Genomic DNA, 21842 nt, shown 5'->3' on the forward strand with positions numbered 1-21842 from the left:
GGCTTATATGTTATCTGAGTGAAATGACAGGCACGATCACCTGCACTATTTTAAGCTGTTATTTTTTCCTTTTTCTTTGACCCATCTCATTCGGTTGATACTGTGTTAAGTTAAATGTGTATACGACAGGATTCTGTTGACCCTAACTGTCCCTACCCAACATTAGCAGCTGAAGATGTCCTAGGACAGAAGTACACAGTAGGACAGAAGTCACAGTAGAACCTGTGACTATCAAGTAACAGACACTCAATCATGGCAGTGCAATCCAGTGCAATCAGACGTATTTATTTCTAAGGGAGAATATAAACTGAAAACTTATTTAAAAAAAAACTCATAAAGAAAACGAATATGTTCATATTTCTAGAAAGATCTGGGGACATGGCAAATATACAATATACTTTATTTCCTTTATTTTAGAATGTTTGTTTTTTTTTTCCATATTTTAACATTTAAAATTAACACGTCTTAAAAATCAATGTGTTCATTTAAAATGATAGTTGAGGGACGCCTGGGTGACTCAATTGGTTAAGTGTCCAACTTTTGATTTCGGCTCAGGTCTCTCAGGTCATGATTTCACTGGTTCATGAGATCGAGTCCCACATCGGGCTCTGCACTGAGTGTGGGGCCTGCTGGAATTCTCTCTCTCTCTCTCTCTCTCTCTCTGCTGCTCCCCTACTTGTTCTCTCTCTCTTTCAAAATAAATAAGCATTAAAAAAAATAATAATAAAATGGTAGTTGATTTCCTATTAATCCCAGTTCTGAATATTAAGAATATGATAAAGTTTTTCCCCTTGTCTATATTACTGTCTCTGCCACACTAATGATACTAAAGATGAAGACAGGATGTATGTTTATGTGTGTGTTCTGTGCATGCAAGTTGGGAAAAGAACTCCCTCTTTGGTCAAGATAGCAAGCAAATACAAAATGATTCGTAGCATATTTTAAACATCCACAATTGTTTTATACATGTTATACCATATAAAAGTAATCATTTAATTGCCTCTTCTTGAAAGATTATTTAGAAATTAAAACAGTGGCTTAAACAGTGTTCATTCACTCTAGCTTAGTTTAAAAAAGGGAATTAAATGTTGGCAGACTCAATAATTAAGCAATCAGTGAATATTGTTCATCAAATGTGTTTTATGAAAGAAATAAAAAGGGGACGCCTGGGTGGCTCAGTCAGTTAAGCGTCCAACTTCAGCTCAGGTCATGATCTTGTGGTTCTTGAGTTCGAGCCCCACATCGGGCTCTGTGCTGACAGCTCAGAAGCCTGCTTAGGATTCTGTGTCTCCTTCTCTCTCTGCCCCTCCCCCATTCACGCCCTGTCTCACTCTCTCAAAAATGAATGTTTAAAAAAAAAAAAAAAGAACTAAAATGACAAACTAAGCTTAACATATCTTAAGTCCAGGGGCTTCACATGCTTACTCATTTGCATTTCTGAGTCTCTACCTGTCTATATCAAAGAGAAATGGGCAGCATCGTGGAGACTTGCAGAGATAAAACAGCTCTGTGTCTTCATTGTGATTATGGAAAACCACGTATCGATAGAGCTACACAGAACTGTACACAAAAACACGAAAAAACATAGATAAATCTGGTGAAAGCTGAATGAACTGGATTGCATCAATGTCAGTTCCTTAGTTTTGATATTGTATTATAGTTATGCAAGATGTAACCACTGGGGAAACTGGGTGAAAGGTACACAGAACTTCTCCGCACATTTTGTTTTGCATCTCCTGTGACTCTAGAATTATTTCAAAATACAAAGTTAAAAAAATAATTTAGTGGGTTGCAACTAATGTTTTTTAAAATCAAAACGTCAGTGCACAGATTAAGGGAACTATATATGCACATACATTTAGTTGACAGTAGGCTGCAATGTAAACTATTTCTTACTGTGGGTTCTGGTCAAAGAAGCTTGAGAAATAATGGAACTTAAGGCTACTAGGATAAAAATGAAAATATTTCATTCTGTGAGTGCTCTGGACTCAGTCAACTGAGAAATAATGGAACTTAAGGCTACTAGGATAAAAATGAAAATATTTCATTCTGTGAGTGCTCTGGACTCAGTCAACTATAATCAGTATTTTCTCATTATTAGTAACAACAACACCAACAACTAACATTACATGTGCACTATCCTAAGTACGTTATGTATACCAACTCATTTATTTCTGTGAGGTAGATCCTTTTACTATCCTCATTTTACAAATGGGGAATCTGAGGTACAGAACAGTTAGGAGGACTTCCCCAGACAGTAAATGTAAAGTTATGATATGAATACAGGCACTATGGCTCTAGAGTCCATGCCATTAGTCACGGTGCTTTACTAACTCACACTATGTATCTTTGTGAGCAACCTCAGGTTACCTCCAATCTTTAATTCTGGATTATTTCACTACAGGCTGTCTAGGTTTCTAAAGCTCACTGAACACATCAGATAAAATTCCAACAAATATTACACACATACTACTAAAAGACTATTTAACAGATGGAAAAATAAAAAGAAAATACCTTTAGCCTCCAATTATCTCCTACTTCGGTTTTGATTCTGTTCAGCCAATTTTCATCAAAATATGCAGGATCTCTGCAAATCAGAAAAAGCTAGCATATTAAGATCATGCAGCTATCAAGCTTAAAAAAAAATGAAATCTATCCCTTAACCTCAACATAAAAATCTATTTACCACATACCAAGCAATTAAAGAACTCAGTCTGGAGATTGGATGCAATTTTCGCAGATTTTTCTAAAATCAACCTATTACCAGAGCATCATAAAATATGCATGTATATATACATATATGTATACACACACACATATATACACACACACACACACATATTTATATATACATCATATATAACGTATATTATGTATATATACATACATTTACCCCCAAAAAACAAACTAGAAAAATGGGTGCCTGGGTGGCTCAGGCAGTTAAGAATCCAACTTCAGCTCAGGTCATGATCTCACATTCATGGGTTCGAGCCCCATGTCGGGCTGTGTTGACAGCAGGGAGCCTGCTTCAAATTCTGTCTTCTTCTCTCTCTGCCCCTCCCCCACTCACGCTCACACTCTCTCTCCGTTGGTAAACATTAAATTGGGATGCCTCGGTGGCTCATTCAGTGAAGCATCTGACTTTGGCTCAGGTCATGATCTCATGGTCCATGAGTTTGAGCCCCGCATTGGGGTCTGTGCTGACAGCTCGGAGCCTGGTGCCTGCTTCAGATTCTGTGTCTCCCTCTCTCTCTGCCTCTCCTCCACTCACTCTCTGTCTCTCAAAAAATGCATAAACGTTAAAAAAAATTAAAGATAAACATTAAAAAAATAAAAATAAAAGTTGTAACATACAGTTGATATATTTATTTTGTTTTTTTAACTAAAAAAATAAATTACTTATTTTGAGAGAGGCAGAGACAGAGAATCCCAAGCCACCTCCACACTCAAAGTGTGGAACTTGATCCCAACAAACCGTGAGATTATGACCTGAGCCGAAATCAAGAGTCAGACACTCAACTGAGTCACCCAGGTGCCCCTACGGGGGAAAAAAAAAAAATTTTTTTAATGTTTATTTTTGACAGAGAGAGAGAGAGAGAGAGACAAAGAGAGAAAGAGAGAGAGAGAGAGAGAGAGAGAGAGAGCATGAGTGGGGAAGGGGCAGAGAGGGAGGGAGACACAGAATCTAAAGCACGCTCCAGGCTCTGAGCTGTCAGCACAGAGCTTGACGCGGGGCTCAAACCCACGAACTGTGAGATCATGACCTGAGCCAAAGTTGGGCGCTCAACCAACTGAGCCACCCAGGTGCCCCTACGGTTGATACATTAAAAAAAAAAAAATTATAGAGGAATATGCTACCTTGGAATTAACATAATGTTTAGATACAATAATATCTACAAAGTCAAAATCAAGGACACAATTTTAAACAGACAAAAGAAATATATCAAGAAAAAAGTTAACATTAGCCTTTCAGTTAATATTTCAATGACCTCCATCACTTAATATTTTGAAGGTCACCAATAAATAATAAATGCTATTAAAATTTCAATTCCTTTAAACAGTATAGATTGAGAACCACTTTCTCAATGTAATACTAAGCATCAGACATGTTGGACATATGTGGACATGTGTCACGTGGACATATTTAAAACACCTGTGAATATACCTATACTTATTTTTCTTAGGAAAATCTCTCAAACTATGATAAATAGTAGAAAAAAAATTTTTTTACCCTAGCATGATCCTCATTTTAAGGTTTTTGAAACCAATGCTCTATGACATTATTTGCTCAAGACCAGAGACTGAATACCTATGTTTATCCTGCTTTAGCAAATGCTAAGTCCAAAGATCTTTCCATAACACCACAACTGTCTCCATTTACCCAAAAAACATAATTGCAATGAAAGAAATATGTTAGAGGAAGAAAAAAAAAAACTACATTTCAACTTATATTGTCACTCAAGCTGAAAGTACAATCTGTGCTAAATTTTGTTGATATATTTACATGAAGTCACATGTTATTTATAATGTTTAATGTTACTATTAAGAAAGAAAAATATATTTATTTAGGTATAAAATTTATGAAAAAAACAGTTACAACTAAGTTACCTCTGTATAAATCTATTATTTTTTTATTTTCAAATTTTTATTTATTTTTTATAATTATTTTATGATTGTTTTAAAGCTTGTATCAAAGTGAACATTAACTTTGTACCTACTTTTAAAAACAGCTTGAGTTAGAATTCATATACCATACAACTCATCCATTTAAAGTATACAATGCAATGGGTTTTAGTACATTCACAGAATTGTACAACCCAACCACAATCTTATGTCAGGACATTTCCATCTTCTCAAAAAGAAATCCTTAGCTACCTGTAACTCCCTATTTCCCTCTCTCTCTCTCTCTCCAGTCCCTGGGAATTACTCCTCACCCTTCTGTCTTTTTGGGTTTGCCTATTCCGGACATTTCATATAAATGAAATCATACACTGTGTGGTCTTTTGTGTCTGGCTTCTTTCATTTAGTATGGTTTTAGGATTCATTCATATCGCAGTATGTATCACCACTTCATTCCTTTTTATGGCTCAACAATATCCCATTTATGGATAAAATACATTTTGGTAATCTATGCATCAGCCATTGTACATTTGGGTTGTCTCTACTTTTTAGCTATTATGAATAATGATGCTTTGAATGTACTAGTTCTGTGTGGACATGTTTCATGTGGGTATATGCCTAGGAGTAGAATTGCAGGGTCCCGTAATAATTCCATGTTTAACATTTGAAGCAAGGTCAAACTGTTGCTTCAAACATTTGAAGCAAGGTCAAGCTGCAGCACTTTACATTCTCACCAGCAATGCATGTTGGTTCCAATTTCTCCACAGCCTTGCCAACACTTGTTATTTTCTGTCCTTTTAATTACAGCATCCTAGTGGATGTTAAGTGGTAGGTCACTGTGGTTTTGATTTGCATTTCCTTAATGACTAATCATGTTGAGCACTGGCCGTTTGTATATTCTCTCTGGGGAAAAATCTATTCAGTCTTTGCCTATTGGGTTGTCTTTGGGGCACCTGGGTGGCTCAGTCGGTTGAGCATCCAATTTTTGCTCACATCAGGCTCACTACCGTCAGCCTGTCAATGCAGAGCCTGCTTCAGACGCTCTGACCCCCTCTCTCAGCCCATCCCTCGCTCGCTCTCTCTCTCTCAATAAATAAATTTTTAAAAATGTGTAAGATAAATAAAATAAAATTTGGGTTCACTTTTTATTATTGAGTTCTAAGAGCTGCTTTTGGGGTTTTGTTTTTGTTTTTAAGTATTCAAGATAAAAGCCCCTTTTCGGTCATAAAATGTGTAAATAATTTCTCACATTCCGTGAGTTGTCCTTTCACTTTCTAAGAGTCTTTTAGCTCTTATACTTAGGTCTATGACCCATTGTGTATGGTGTAAGGGAGTAGTCTAAATGCATTCTTCAGCATGTGGATAGTCATATACCCCTTTTATTTTTAAGCTTCATCTTCTTTAGAATTCAACAAAAGAATAATAAAAATGAAGAGAAACTAATTTGAGCAAGCTTATACAAAAAAAGGAAACTTACTGGAAGACCACTGAGGTATGTTACGGTACTGAAAAATAACTGGGCCTCACACAGTACTGGAATAAGGATCTGGAAAGCTATTAGGAATCCAGACAGTACTCTCCTTTCATCTTTGTTTCTGTCCATCTATACCATTTCTCTCTGCAGACCAACTTTTTTCTGTTTCTCCACGTACAATGCTGAAGATAACTGCAGACATGTTCCAAGTCTTCACCACTTCAGTTCAAGCAAATAGTTTAAAGACCAGCCATCATTCAGTCCCAATTCTAAATTCCCAGATCGTTTCAAATAATTCAGCCAGAGTCTCTTTTTCATCCCTAATCCGATTTATATGTAACCAAAAGGATTGAGGGCTGCAAGTAGGACACACACAACTTTAAGGGGAAGAATGACCACATCTGGCAGGATAAGAGTGAGTTTTCAGAGAAAGTGATTGTGAAAAATGGGCAGACCACCCCCAAAATTGTCCTTGTCCCTTAAAACCTCTTGTAAAAATAGATAAGGCGGGGCGCCTGGGTGGCTTAGTCAGTTAACCGTCCAATTTCAGCTGAGGTCATGATCTCGCAGTTCATGAATTAAAGCCCTGCATGCTCACTGCTATCATTGCGGAGCCCACTTTGGATACTCTGTACCCTCTCTTTCTGCTCCTCCCTTGTTCACGCCCATGTGCACTCTCACCCCTCAAAAAATTAACATTAAAAAAAACCCAGATAATGCAAAGTAAAGCAACAATTGAGTTCTAAAATACCAAAGTATTATAAAAATACAGAAATTAGAAAATATTCAATATTTTTTGATACTTGAATAATCTAAAGAGCATAATCATTGCCAATCAAATGTTAGTCTTCCCAACCAAAAAAAGACTCATAAGGAAGACAATCTGAGTTTGGTGCTATTTGGCTGATGATTAGTCAAAGCCAAAGATGCTGAATTTACTGAATGGCAATTTAGGGTCACACTGCTTAAAAATACACTTCACCAGCAAGCTCATAAACTTATAGAAAAGAATGCTTTAAAATGTGTAAGAAGGGGTGCTTGGCTGTTTCAGTTAGTAGAGCACATGACTCTTGATATTGGGGTCATGAGTTTGAGCCTTGTGTTGGGGGGTATAGTTTACATAAACAATTAACTTTAAAAATGTGTAAGAAAATTACATACTCTAAGAACTCCTGGGATACTTAATTTGCAATTTAGAACAATACTTATTGTAACTAAAAGAATATCTGAATAAAATATTGCAAATCAAACACCATGATACAGTTTGCTTATTCCTTAAAAGATTATGTCTAAGCTAGGAAGGGAAAACACAAAAACCACTGCTAAGGACTAGTAAACATACCAGTCATTGAATCAGGTACTTTACATTCGCAATGACATTGCAAGGAAGGTATTATTATCCCTCTTACCATTGAAGAATATCATACTCAGAAATTAAATAATTTCCACAAGTTCTATCAGATAATTAAGCAGCAAAGTTGACAGAATAATTTTTGTTAAAAATTATATCAGCAGAGGGGCACCTGGGTGGCTCAGTCAGTTGAGCGTCTGTCTCTTGACTTCAGCTCAGGTCGTGATATCATGGTTCATGAGTTCGAGCCCTACATTGGGCTCTGCACTGCTGACAGTGCAGAGCCTGCTTGGAATTCTCTCTCTGCCCCTCCTCTGCTCTCTTTCTCTAAATAAATAAATAAATAAATAAATAAATAAATAAATCTTAAGTCAGCAGAGTTCAACATAAAACTGGTTCCAGCAAACAACACTAAAGGTCCTGTGTCTAATTATCTCCTTCATGCATGCTCAATAAACTAGATCCCAAAGAGAAAGACCAATATTGTTCATGGCACTCTATGTTATTCATTAAGGGTAGGTATTTGTTCCCACTCCTTCCCCATACCTCATTTCTAACACATAGCAAGTTCTCAATAAATATTGTGGACTAAAATATGGGGTGCTTAGGTGGCTCAGTTGGTTGAATGTCCAACTTTGGCTCAGGTCACGATCTCGCAGTTTGTGGGTTTGAACCACACATCAGGCTCTGTGCTGACAGCTCAGAGCCTGGAGCTTGCTTTGGATTCTGTGTCTCCCTCTCTCTCTCTGTTCTTCCCCTGCTCACACTCTTTGTCTCTCTCTCTCGAAAACAAATAAACATAAAAAATTTTTTTTTAAATATCCGTGGACTAAAATACATTGGGGGGGGGGGGGCGCCTGGGTGGCTCACTTGGTTAAGAGTCTGACTCTTGATTTCAGTTCAGGTCATGGTCTCGTGGTTATGGGATTAAGCCCCGTGTTGGGTTTTGCACTGACAGCATGGAGCCTGCTTGGGATTCTCTCTCTCCCTCACTCTCTCTGTCCCTCACCTGCTCACACATGAATGCCCTCTATCTCTCTCTCAAAATAAATGAATAGACAATTAAAAAAAATAAAATAAATTTGGAAAGTGAACTTTTAAGCTATCCATAAGCCTCCAATCTACTACTTGCACAAAACATAGCAAGAACCGTAGTCCAGTCTTCTTATATCCAATGTGACTTTTCCAAGTAATAGATATTGACTCAATATGCAGGCATCTAGCCATAACTCTGTTTCTGTAAGTAGCTTACAATTTCAGCAATGCTTTCTAAATACCCCTTAATTAATGCTCTCAGGTTATGATCAAACAATATAAAGGTACTTTTCCCCAAGATCTTAATAGATCATAGTTCTGCACAGACATGTAAACAACAACGGATAATCTTACTGGAGCATTCTTCATGAGTAAGAAGCTATCTTTAGCTTCTTACTATGTCCTGTCTCTTGCTAAGAAAAACAAAAAAACAAGAACCTATGAAACGTACAAAACCATTTCCTTAGATTTTTCCGGTAGCACATCTATTTGACTTTAACTTATGTACCAGTCATAGCTTCTTAAGCTAAAAAATAAAAAAAAGAGAGACAGAGAAATAAAAAAAAAGAAAAAAGCTCATTGACTTTAATACTTAATAAAATTCCAGAAATATATTATCTGCCTGCAGTTAATTACCTTAACAGAAATAAACATATTAAATTTCATTTGTACTGCTAAAATTACTTAAGCACCATAATATTCTTATTGAACTCAGCCAAATCGAGACGGGTCCAAAACCAACACTATATTTTGATTCTCTCTTAATATGGCATTTTTATTAGCAAACCTTAGTACTTTTTTAGATATGTTGATTCTTAGGTCTATTTTCCTATGTTTTAATTACCCAAAACAATCACTTTGGTCCCCTGACGTTAAATGTCTATTCAAGAGTTAGCTATAGTAATTAAATTTCACATCTATGGTAACAATAAAAATATAGGGAATTATGCTTAGCCCCTACTGTATCAAAATAAGCAATAAAGGCGCATAAGGGATAGGCTCTGAGCCAAGGACCAACAACTCAGGGCTCTTTGAAAAGTATCCATTTAAGAGGCTTGCGACCATTGTGCACAGCTTGACCTTCACTTTATCTCTTTTGGTCTCCTATTTTATTTTCCCCTCTTTCTAAAACTCCAAAAACTAGAACTAAAGGCACTCAGAGGCACAACTTACTACTTCTGATTTTACTCTTTCAATCAATATGTGGTTGTGGTATAATAAAAAATATATTTGGTCTTCATCCCTGGTTCTTGGCACTGAGTTCCTAAAACCCTTAAAATGTCCTCAGAAGGAGTGTGTCCTTTGTAATTTATAATGAGCACTTTCTGACCATAACTGAGTTTATGCTAATGAGGTAATTCATCATGGACCCCTAGACAGCTTCAGGATGAAGTCTCGTTCCAAAGGAACAAAACACATAGAGGGTTGGAACTTTCAGCCCCACTTTGACCTCCAGGAAGGGACTGGAGATTGAGTTCATAATTTCAATCATACCTATGGAGTGAAACCCCAAATAAAACCCCTAAATAACTGGATTCAGGGAGTTTCTAAGTTGGTGAACACATCAGTGTGCTGGGAGGGTAGTATGCCTGGAAAGGGCATGCGAGCTCTGCGCTGCCCCCAGCTCCATACCTTGCCCTATACATCTCTTTCATTTGGCTATTCTTGGATTTTATCCTTCATGATAAGATTGTAATCATAAATATAAAGCTTTCCTGAGTTTTGTGCCATTCTTGAAAATTACTGAAAGGGGTGGCAGTGGAGGGGAGTTCACAGGAACTCCTGAATTTGTAGTTGGCCAGGAAAAAGTGTGGATGCACTGGAGACCCCATGTCCCCCTGGCATCTGAAGTGGGGGCAGTTTTATGGGACTGAGGCCTTAACTTGTGGAGTCTGTGCTAACTCAGAAGTTAGCATCAGAACTGAAATGCAGGACATCCAGCTGTTATCAGGGAAATTGTTGATGGAAAATGACAGAGTAGTGGTAAACTCTTCTTGGATACAAAAGATAAAAGCTGCTTTAATTTCAAAGCCAAAATTTGTAAGTCCATATTCATTCATTCAATAAATATTTCCAAAATACTTACTATGGAGCAGGATAAGAGGATTAGACTGTAAGGGCGCTGATGATATTAAACAGGTAGTCAAGGCAGGATATATTGAAAAACCAGCAAATATTGGTGAAGGCTGGAAGGTGGTAAGAAGAGTATTGTGTGGACATCTGATTTATGAGAGATCATGTAAAAGTCCTAAGGCAGGAGTTGCCTGATGTGCATAAGGATGAGCAAGGGAACTGATGTAGGAAAGAACACGAGTAAACAAGGCATCAGAATGGTAACAAGTCGTCCAGATCACTTAGGATATACTATTATGAGTACATTGGCTTTTACCCTGAGTGAAACGGGGTGCCAATGAGAATTCTAAGCTAACTAAAAAAATCACTCTGGTAGTTGGGTTCACATTAGACTGTGGGCAGCCAAGTGTAGAACACCCCAGTCAGGAATTATTAACATGATAAAGGGAAGAGATAATGGAGGTCAATGTGGTAGCAGTAAAGGTAATAATTTTTAATATAAAACTTCTCCAAACATTCAGAGAAGGAAAATATCATGGTGAACAACCATATGCCAATCATAGAGATTTAACATTCTCCCAACATTTGCTCCATATTTGATTTGACATTTTACTCCTAAACACTCCACTATACGTCTCTAATCAGTAAGGCACTTTCTTATAGTTCTGATATACACCTAATATACAACACTCTCCAAATGCCACCCAATATTCAACCTATTTTCAAATTTCCTACGTTATCCTTAAAACGTCTGCTATAGTTGATTTGTTCAAATGAGATTCAAGAAAAATCATGCACTGCATTTGTTTGTGTTTTTAAAATTGTGGAAAGAACACTTAACATGAGATCTACCCTCACAACAAAATTTTAAGTGCACAATACTGTTAAGTATAGGCACGATGTTGTACAGCAGAACCCTAGAACTTACTCATCTTGTATAACTGAAACTTTATACTTACTGAACAGCAAGTATATTTACTTGCCACTTGCCCCAACTGCTAGCTCCTGGCAACTGTCATTCTAATGTCTGTTTCCATGCATTTGATGATTTTAGATACCTCATATAAGTGGAGTCTTGCACTATTTGTCCTGTGATTGGCTTATTTCACTAAGCATAAATGTCTTCCAGGTTCATCCACGTTGTTGCATATGGCAGTATTTCCAAGAACCATGCAATGCATTTGGTTAGTGTCTCTGTCTCACCTCTTCAGGCTCTTTAATTTAAAACAGTCTACCTCCTTCATTTTTTCTCATGACACTGACTTACTGAGGAGACTAGGTCAATTGCCCTGGGAAATATCTTACTTTCTGGATTTGCCTAATTGTTTCCTCATGATTTAATTTAACTTGTTTCTCTAGCCTCTGTGCTTTTCTGTAAATGGAAGTTAGAGCTAAAGGCTAGATTTAGATATATTTTATAGATACATTTTAAAAGTACAGTTATCAGGATTCTTGATAGGTTGGATGTGGGATGGGGAGAAAAAAAAAGTTTTACGGTTTGAGCAACTGGAAGGCAAGAAACACCAACTGAAATGAGATTTTTGGCTGAGTGACTTTTGGGTAGCAAACAGGGAATTTAGTTTTATATATAACTTTGAGATATCTTTTAGACTCAAATGGAGACATTGAGTAGAAAATGAGCTAAGTCTAGAAGTCAAAGGAAAGATTGATGCTGGATACACAAACCTGAGAGTCATTAAGACATGGATGACATTTAAATCCATGAGACTAAAAGAAACCATCAGGGAAGTGAACACAGAAAGGAGTAGAGGAGCAAGGCCTGAGTTCTTATGCACTCCAGTGTGAGGAAGTAGGATAGAAGAGGAAAAATGAGTAGAGGAAATGCAGATCATCTGGTGAGACAGGAGAAAAAACCCTGAAGGTTGGGGCGCATGGGTGGCTCAGCCAGTTGAGTGACTCTCTTTCCCTCTCAAAAATGAACAAACATTAAAACAAACAAACAAAACCCCAGAGGGTAACAAGGAGGTAAGTACTTTGAATGCTGATGTCAGGTCCAGATACGGATTGAAAATGGGCCATGAGAATCAGCAATGTGTAGATAATTGGTGGTCCTAAAAAGTGTCGTTTTATTAAAAAGAATTTTTTAACGTTTATTTATTTTTGAGAGACAGAGAAACAGAGCATGAGCCAGGGCGGGGCAGAGAGAAAGGGAGACACAGAATCTGAAGTAGGGTCTAGGCTCTGAGCTGTCAGCACAGAGCCTGACAAGAGGCTCGAACTCATGAACTGTGAGATCATGACCTGAGCTGAAGTTGGACACTTAACTGATTGAGCCACGCAGGCACCCCTAAAAAGTGAAATTTTAATAAAATGATTAGGAAAAAAAAAATCCCTGCCTGAAAAGTGCATTTAAAGAGAGCAGAAATAAAGGAATCTGAGATGGTTGGATACAGACTATGCTTTAAAGAAGTTTTTGCTACAAAAGGAGGAGAAATTGATTGACAGAGGTGAGATCATGAGAAGTATTTTTAAAGAGAAAAGAAGTAACAGTGTGCTTACATGCTAATAGATACGATCCAGCAGAGAAGGGAAAAGTGATGATGTAGGAAAGAGAGGCAAACTGGTTAAGTGATGATCTTGAGTAGGCGAGAGGCAATAGGGTGCAAAATACAAAGTACAGGTACTGACTTTAAGATAGAACCCTTCCCTATCAACCCCACAGCTCATGTGTAGACAACAGGTTGCAAGGCAAAGTCAAACTGATGCTGGTAGGTGGGTACACGTCGTCATGGGATTCCACGGAAATTCTTTTATATTTGTTTCAACTTCCTGAGAAGTAGGATGTATCCTACCTTGTTAAGGGAATCAGATGAGAGAGAAGGTGATACTGGAGGTTTGAAGAGAGAAAAGTGTGAGACAGTCATCTGGAAGGTTGGGGGAATGGGAAGACTAGGGCAACACAGTACAACTGTGGGATTCCATAAGGTAACACTTGCAATTTTGTGGTGAGAAATTTAAAATGAGATCCATCAGCATGTTTGCTTTTATTTTTCAGCTGGGTTCAGCTGCATAGGTAAAAAGTAAAACTGGTGGGACGGTAGATTTAAGCAGAGTTGTGGTTTTGCCAAACAAATATGAGGGGGGCAGCAAAGCTAAAAGTATACACAAGGGAGTGATTATGATTGACCATGCAATTTCAGCTAAATGAAGGAACGAAAAAGAGATGAAGGTGGACAATGTTGAGATCCCACTGGCAGAAGAAAATCAAAGAATTATTGGACACTTGATACCAGAGGAAGTGAGGTGGAAAGACAGGAAACAATAATCAGACAGTGGTAATGAGAAAACTGAGATTATGGAGGGATTACACATTATCACTAATTATAAGGTATGGGGTATGACCATGGGGATGAGTGGCTGAAATCTAGCAGAAGACAAGATCAATGGAGAAGAGTTCAAGAAACTGGTAGGCAAGGATATCCAAATCACCAAGAATTTAGATAAGAGTAGTAATGAAAAGAGCCAATCGTGTGCCAGGATCCAAAACTGTTGAGAAACAAGAAGAAATGATAGCAACAATGAAGGGTAGTGGATGATATCATAAGATTCAAAACTAGGGTTTTAGGGAAGATGAAGGAGAATGGTCTGGAACAGCACTGAGGAGCACCGCCTCTGGGTTAAGTGTACTTCTAAAGCCTGTGGGAGTAAAAATAGCCATCACTTGAGAAGCCTGCACAAGTAGCATTAGGGGAGAACCAGATTTCTTTCAGAGCCAAAGCTGATGAGGAAAAGTGCTGATTGTTCTTTGGCACACATACTGCAGGTTAACCAAGAATCACAGGCTTAACAGCACAGTCAATTTAAATCCTGTGCTCTCTGAAGTGGGTTGAAAATAGAAAATTCATTTAACAGTCACAGTTCCCTCAAGACTTAAGGGAAAAAATAGGTTTTCGTTTTGAACACCTTAATGTTTCTGGTGACTGATCTATTAGTAAAAAATATTTAAACAAGTAAGAATTTAATCATCTATCGCTTCTCGGCCTTTTGGCTAAGATCAAGTGAAGAATTTAATCATCGATGGATGATGTCCGTCTGGTCATTAGGCAAATCAACATAATCAAAAGTCCTGAAAATATGGGAAAGGGATCTTTTTAATAGCGCAAAAAAGAAAAAAAACAATCCTCTATACAAAAAATAACTCAAAATGCATCACAGACCTGAATATAAGCACTGAAACTATAAAACTTCTAAAGGAAAATGTAGAAGAAAATCTTAAGTGACCCTGGCTTTGCTAAACATTTCTTAATAGAATAAACAAAAAACAAAAAACAAAAAACAGGGCATCTGGCTGGCTCAGTCACTGGAGTATACAACTCGATCTTCAGGGTTGTGGGTTCTGGCGCCATACTGGGTATAGAGATTACTTAAAAACAAAACCTTTAAAAACATAAAAAAAAAAAAACATGGAAGAAAAATAAATTAGATTTTATCAAAATTGAAAACTTTTGCCTCTCAAAGACACTATTAGGAAAACGAAAAGGGAAGCCACAAATTGGGAGAAAATATTTTAAAATATACATCTGAAAAAGGACTTGTATTTAGAATATAAAGAACTCTAAATTCAGTAATACAAACAATCTAAATAAACAACAGGCAAAAGATTACGGGAAACCATTCACCAAAAAAGATATACAGATGGCCTGAAATGATGCTCGACATCATCAGTGATTATAGAAATTACTTAAAAATAAAATCTTAAAAAACACCCCACAAAACACTGACCTTACAAGTGATGGTGAAACTGTGGTGCAATAGGAACATTCATACACTGCTTGTGGGACCACAAATGGCACATCCACTTTGGAAACACTTTGGCAGTTTCTTAAATATTAAACACACACTTAGTTAGAGAGGGAGCCAAACCATAAGAGACTCTTAAAAACTGAGAATAAACTGAGGGTTGATGGGGGGGTAGGAGGGAGGGGAAAGTGGGTGATGGGCACTGAGGAGGGCACCTGGTGGGATGAGCACTGGGTGTTGTATGGAAACCAATTTGACAATAAATTTCATGTAAAAAAATATATATTAAACACACTTAACCATATGTTCCAGCCATTCCACTCTTAGGCGGGATTTTACTTGAGGGAAATGAAAGCATATTTCCATACAAAGATTTGTACACTAATGTTCAGAGCTGCTTTATTTGTAACAGTCCTAAACTAAAATAACCCACATGTTCATCAGCAGATGAATGGATGAACAGATCATGGTATATCCATACAATGAAATATGTATGAACTATTACAGGCAATAATATGAATGAATTTTAAAATAATTATATTGCATGAAAGAAGCCATACCTTCTCCCTCAAATAAGAGAATATATTGTGTGAGTCCACATATATAAATTTCTAGAAATTGCTAATTAATCTATAGTGATGGAAAGCAAATCAGTGGTTGCCTAGAGATGGGAGAGGGGTGGAAAAAGGAGGGACTGAAAAACTTTTTGGAGTGATTGACACATTCATTATCTTGACTGTGGTGATAGTTTCACAGGTATCTACTTAGGTGAAAATTTAACAAATGCTATACTTTAAAAATGTACAATTTACTATATGTCAATTTCATCTCAATGAAGCTGCAGAAAAGGGGAGGGAAGTACTAGAAAGAAATGAGCTATCAAGTCACAGGGAGAAATCTTAAAGGCAATATTGCTACGTGAAAGAAGCCAATCTGAAAAGACTACATATGATTATGATTCCAATTACCTGACACTCTGGAACAGGCAAAACTATGGAGACAGTAAAAAAGATCAGGGGTTGCTGGGAGTCTGTCTAGGGGGAAGGAGGGATGACTAGGTGCAGTAAAAGGGATTTTTAGGACAGTAAAACTCCTCTGTATCTACACGTATCTACAGTGAACTTTAATGTAAATTAGGGACTTTAGGGGTGCCTGGGTGGCTCAATTGGTTAAGCAACCAACTCTTGATATTGGCTCAGGTCATGATCTCATGGTGGTGAGATCAAGCCCTGCATTGGGGCTCTGTGCTGACAGCTTGGAGCCTGCTTGGGATTCTCTCTCTCCCTCTCTCTCTGCCCCTCCCTTGCTCACACTATAAATTTATAAAAGAAATTAAGAAACTTAAAATAAATTTGGGGGCACCTGGGTGGCTCAGTCAGCCAACTTCAGCTCAGGTCATGATCTCATGGTCCATGAATTTGAGCCCCACATCAGGCTCTGTGCTGACAGCTCAGAGCCTGGAGCCTGCTTTGGATTCTGTCTCCCTCTCTCTTCTGTCCTTCCCCAGCTCACAGTCTGTCTCTCTGTCTCTCAAAAATAAACAAACATAAAAAAAATTTTTTTTAATAAAAAAATAGAAAATAAATAAATTAGGGACTTTGGGTGATAATGATGTGTCAGCACAGGATCATCAATTGCAACACATGTAGCGCTCTGGTATGGGATGCTGATAGTGGGGGAAGCTCTGTGTATAGTGGGGCAAGGAGTATGTGGTAATTTGCCATACTTTTCTCTCAATCTGTAAAAACTTTTTTTAAAGTAGTAAAATATACATAAAATTTGTCATGTAAACTACTTAAAGTGTGTGGTTCAGTGGTATCAAGTGCACTCACGTTGTTGTGCAACCATCACTAACATCCATCCCCAGAACTTTTTCATCATCCCATTTGGAAACTCTTTTCCACTCAATTTTGCTGTTAAACCAAAACTTTTCTTAAAAAAACGTGTCTTTTAAAGAGGGGGGACATGAACCTATATGGACAAAAAAAGAGAAAGAAGACAACAGCAACAAAATTTTAGAAGCTGGAAAGCAGATTAATAGGAAATGATTTAAAAGACTAAAAAGAGAAAAAAATTACAGTAACAAGAAACATACTTACATCCATTTATATTTGCTAAAATTTCTACTTAAACTACAGAAAGATACAGTTTTTCACTTACCAGCTCAGATAAAATGAAAAGATTTGCAATTTGCAATGCAACTCTCTGCCTGGCACCCACCTTTTTGGCTTTCCTCATACCTCTCTGGCACTTCTGCTGTTTGAGGTTCCAACCAAGAATTAAATGTCAAAGTTCTTCAAGGCTCAGGCTACACATATTTTCTTCTTATGCTGTACTATTCCCCAAGTGACTTAACCCACAATAATGTCTTCAATAAGAGATAGCCAAATTGATTCTGGACTTCTCTTCTACCCTCTCGATCTATGTGATCTATTGCAAACTTGGCATTTTCTCTTATGTATCAACACCAAAGTCAGTGTCCCCCAAACTAAACTCATGATACATCCAGCACTCCTCCATAGCAGATCACCCTTCAACGTTCCCACATCAGTCATTTGCACCTTCTTCTATGTATTTGCTTAAGTTAGAAACTTAAAAGTCAATTTTGATACCTCCCATACCAATCATCAACATTTGGCTTTCTCTACTATTTTGAGTTCACCCACTTGTCTTCATCTCCTTCACTACCTTCTAATCCAAAGTACCATAATCTCCCTTCTGACTTACTACAAATTTCTTTCCAATTGATCATCCCTCATCATTATGGCCTCTTCTAATTTATTTTACACCTGCAGAATATTTTCAAGATGTAAATCTGACTAGAATTCAAATAAAATCTTAAAAAAAAAAAAAAAGAGGGCCATCTGGGTGGCTCAGTTGGTTAAGCGTCCAACTTTGGTTCAGGTCATAATCTTGAGGTTCATGGTTTCAAGCCCCACATTGGGCTCTGGGCAGACAGCTCAGAGCCTAGAGCCTGCTTCAGATTCTATGTCTCCCTCTCTCTCTGCTGTTCCCCCACTCATTCTTTCTCTCTCTCCCTTGTTCTCACTCTCTCTCAAAAATAAACATTAAAAAAAAAAGAAAGAAAGAAAGAGAGGAGCTCCTGGGTAGTTCAGTCAGTTGAGTGTCCGACTCTTGATTTCAGCTCAGGTCATGATCACAGGATTGTGGGACTGAGCCCTGCATTAGTCTCCATGCTGAGCCTGATTCTCTCTCTGTGTCCCTCTCCCCTTCTTGCATGCACTCTCTCTCTCTAAAAAAAAAAAAAATTAAAATAAATAAAAATTTTAAAAAAGAAAGAAAACCGGTGCAGTCACTCTTGGAAAACAATACGGAGATTCCTCAAAAAGTTAAAAATAGAACACCCTGGGGTGCCTGGGTGGTTCAGCTGGTTGATACTCTGACTTCAGCTTAGGTCATGATCTCGTGGTTCGTGAGTTCTAGCCCCACGTTGGGCTCTGTGCTGGCAGCTCAGAGCCTGGAGCCTGCTTTGGATTCTGTGTCTCTCTCCTTCTCTCTCTCTCTCTGCCCCCTCTCCCGCTCACATTCTCTCTTTTAAAAATGAATAAATGGGGGTGCCTGGGTGGCGCAGTCGGTTAAGCGTCCGACTTCAGCCAGGTCACGAACTCGCGGTCCGGGAGTTCGAGCCCCGCGTCGGGCTCTGGGCTGACGGCTCAGAGCCTGGAGCCTGTTTCTGATTCTGTGTCTCCCTCTCTCTCTGCCCCTCCCCCGTTCATGTTCTGTCTCTCTCTGTCCCAAAAATAAATAAATGTTGAAAAAAAAAATTAAAAATGAATAAATGTTAAAAAAAAAACAAAAACAAAAAACCACCCTATGATCTAGCAATCACACTACTGGTGTTTATCCAAAGAATACAAAAATACTAATGCAAAGGGATACATGCACCCAATGTTTATAGCAGCATAATCTACAATAGCCCAGACTTGGAAGCAACCCAATATCCACTGAATGGATAAAGACAATATGGTGCACATTGAGATACACACACACACACACACACACACACACACACACACACACACACACAGTGGAATATTACTCAGCCACAAAAAATTATGAAATCTTATTATCTGCAACAATATGGATGGAACTGAAGTGTATTATGCCAAGAGAAATAAGCCAGAGAAAGACAACTACCACATGATTTCACTTATGTGTGGAATTTAAGAAACAAAACAAACCAGCAAAGTCACCAAAAAAAAAAAAAAAAAAAAGAGACAACTATAAAGAACAAACTGATGGCTACCAGAGGGGAGGAGTGAAATGGGTTAAATAGGTGATGGGGATTAAGGAGTGCAGTTGTGATGAGCACCAGATGATGTACAGAAGTACTGAATTACTATACTGTACACCTGAAACAAATATAACACTACGTTAACTAACTATAATTTTTTTTTAAAAGTTTTAAAAAATGTAAATCTGACTGTTAACCCTTCTCTGACCCCAAATCCCTCAATTGCTTTTCACAGCCCTTGGAATAAAGACATGAGGCCCTACGTGATCTGGCAACATCTATCCTTCCAATCTCATTTTGTAACATGCTCCCCTGTCTCTGCTTTAATCACTCAAACCCTCTCTCCGTGGTGGTGTTCACCATGCTCAATCAGCCTATGAGGCCTCAGTGTATGCTCTTCCACATGCTAAGAAATCTGTTACCAATCATCTTGCAGATTTAATTTCTTTATTCAGGTAAATGTTTGCGTCTTCTTTGATTAAGTTAAATAAGCCTCTTTACAAACTTTCATAACATTGTGTATTTTTGCCCTGGAGCACTGGTTATAATAGCAATTTTGTTTTCATAGTTATTTAAACTCTGTTTTTCCTAAGGCTATAAACTCTCTGAAGGTACCTGCCCTGTGGGTTGTAGCTTACCCTTGTATCACCAGTGCTGGACACAAAGTAGCCATTCAATAAATACCACAGGGACAAGGAGGAACTGAACTTCCTTGAAATCATACATATTATACAGTTATTAAAAATAAATAACATGCAACAATATGAATGAATCTAAGCCATTATGTTGAGTGAAAGAAGTCAGACACAAGAGTACATACTGTATGATTCCATTTATAAGATGCCCAAGAACAGAGAAAACTAATTAGTGGTGTAGATGTCACATATCATGACTATTTGGGGGCAAGGGTTATTGATTAGGACGGGTCATGAGGGAACCATCTGGGTGGTGGTTACTTAGATGTGTATACACACACAAATACATACAACATGTACATACACAAATTCACTTTTTTTATTATGCTTTTCTGTGTATGTTATACCACAACAATAGGAAAAACGGAAGGCATTTTGTGGGAAAAAGGTAAAAAAAAAAAAACAAAAACTGGGGCGCCTGGGTGGCGCAGTCGGTTAAGCGTCCGACTTCAGCCAGGTCACGATCTCACAGTCCGTGAGTTCGAGCCCCGCGTCAGGCTCTGGGCTGATGGCTCAGAGCCTGGAGCCTGTTTCCGATTCTGTGTCTCCTTCTCTCTCTGCCCCTCCCCCGTTCATGCTCTGTCTCTCTCTGTCCCAAAAATAAATAAATGTTGAAAAAAAAAAATTTAAAAAAAAAAAAAAAAGAAAAAAAACAAAAAAACTAAGTACTGATGAAAAATATGCCTACAAGACTTTGGTAAATTAAAATACTGTATGTTATGATCTTGGTTTGGCAAAACAATATACACATACAGTCCTTCTGGTTTCTGCAGTGACAGAAATCCTACCCTAATTAATTTAAACAAAAAATCCATTTAGTGACATATACTTGGAAAGCTTAGCTTCATTGAAACTCTCTAGACCATTCAACTTCTAAAACTTATTAGGGCATCACTCAGAGGTGACCATGAAAATCAAAAGCTCACTCTTCTCAGAGTGCTAAAACCAAGCCTGATCCAAGGTTTCAAATGAGCCTTCTCACACTCCATCAAGAAGTCTATGCGCCTATGTATCTGGAGAGATGTGCCACGTAGTTCTGGAAGAAAGTGACAGCAAGCTAGTTTTCAAGCATGAGTCCCCAGTACTAAAGGCACACTGATAGATTCTCTGAAATGCAGGCAACTGAACTGCTTTTCAGATGGGCAACTCTACATAGTCCACTGCAAAGTGAACAACAGCAAAAATTCATTTACTGATGATATTAATTCTTAGCACAACTGCAGGAAATCCCATTTATTGATATGCAAATCTCTAATATCATGAGGCCTCAAAGTGCTCAGTGCTTCAAAGACAAAAGTATCTCCCTATGGGGCGCCTGGGTGGCTCAGTCAGTAGAGGTCTGACTTCGGCACAGTTCATGAGTTCAAGCACTGCTTCGGGCCCTGTGCTGACAGCTCAGAGCCTGGAGTCTGTTCAGATTCTGTGTTTCCCCCTCTTTCTGCCCCTCCCCTGCTCGCTTGTGTGCACTCTCTCACTCACTCTCTCTCAATAATAAACAAAAGTTTAAAAAAAAGTATCTCTCTCAAATCACATCAAACCTAATGATTTTTTAAATTTACATGTTATGATTTATTTGAA

The 21842-nt window shown here is 37.9% G+C and overlaps 1 protein-coding gene across 2 annotated transcripts in view; it reads right to left on the reverse strand.

Annotated features, from left to right (window-relative positions):
• The window catches only part of HOOK3 (hook microtubule tethering protein 3), a 116052-nt gene that overhangs the window by 84725 nt on the left and 9485 nt on the right, over window positions 1–21842 (reverse strand). For both annotated transcript variants that reach the window (XM_043562788.1, XM_043562780.1), the window contains exon 3: window positions 2515–2587. In XM_043562788.1, the coding sequence (XP_043418723.1) occupies window positions 2515–2587 (73 nt within the window). The remainder of the gene's footprint in view (window positions 1–2514; window positions 2588–21842) is intronic.

Source organism: Prionailurus bengalensis, chromosome B1, assembly GCF_016509475.1.
Source record: "Prionailurus bengalensis isolate Pbe53 chromosome B1, Fcat_Pben_1.1_paternal_pri, whole genome shotgun sequence".
Classification (NCBI taxonomy): Eukaryota; Metazoa; Chordata; class Mammalia; order Carnivora; family Felidae; genus Prionailurus; species Prionailurus bengalensis.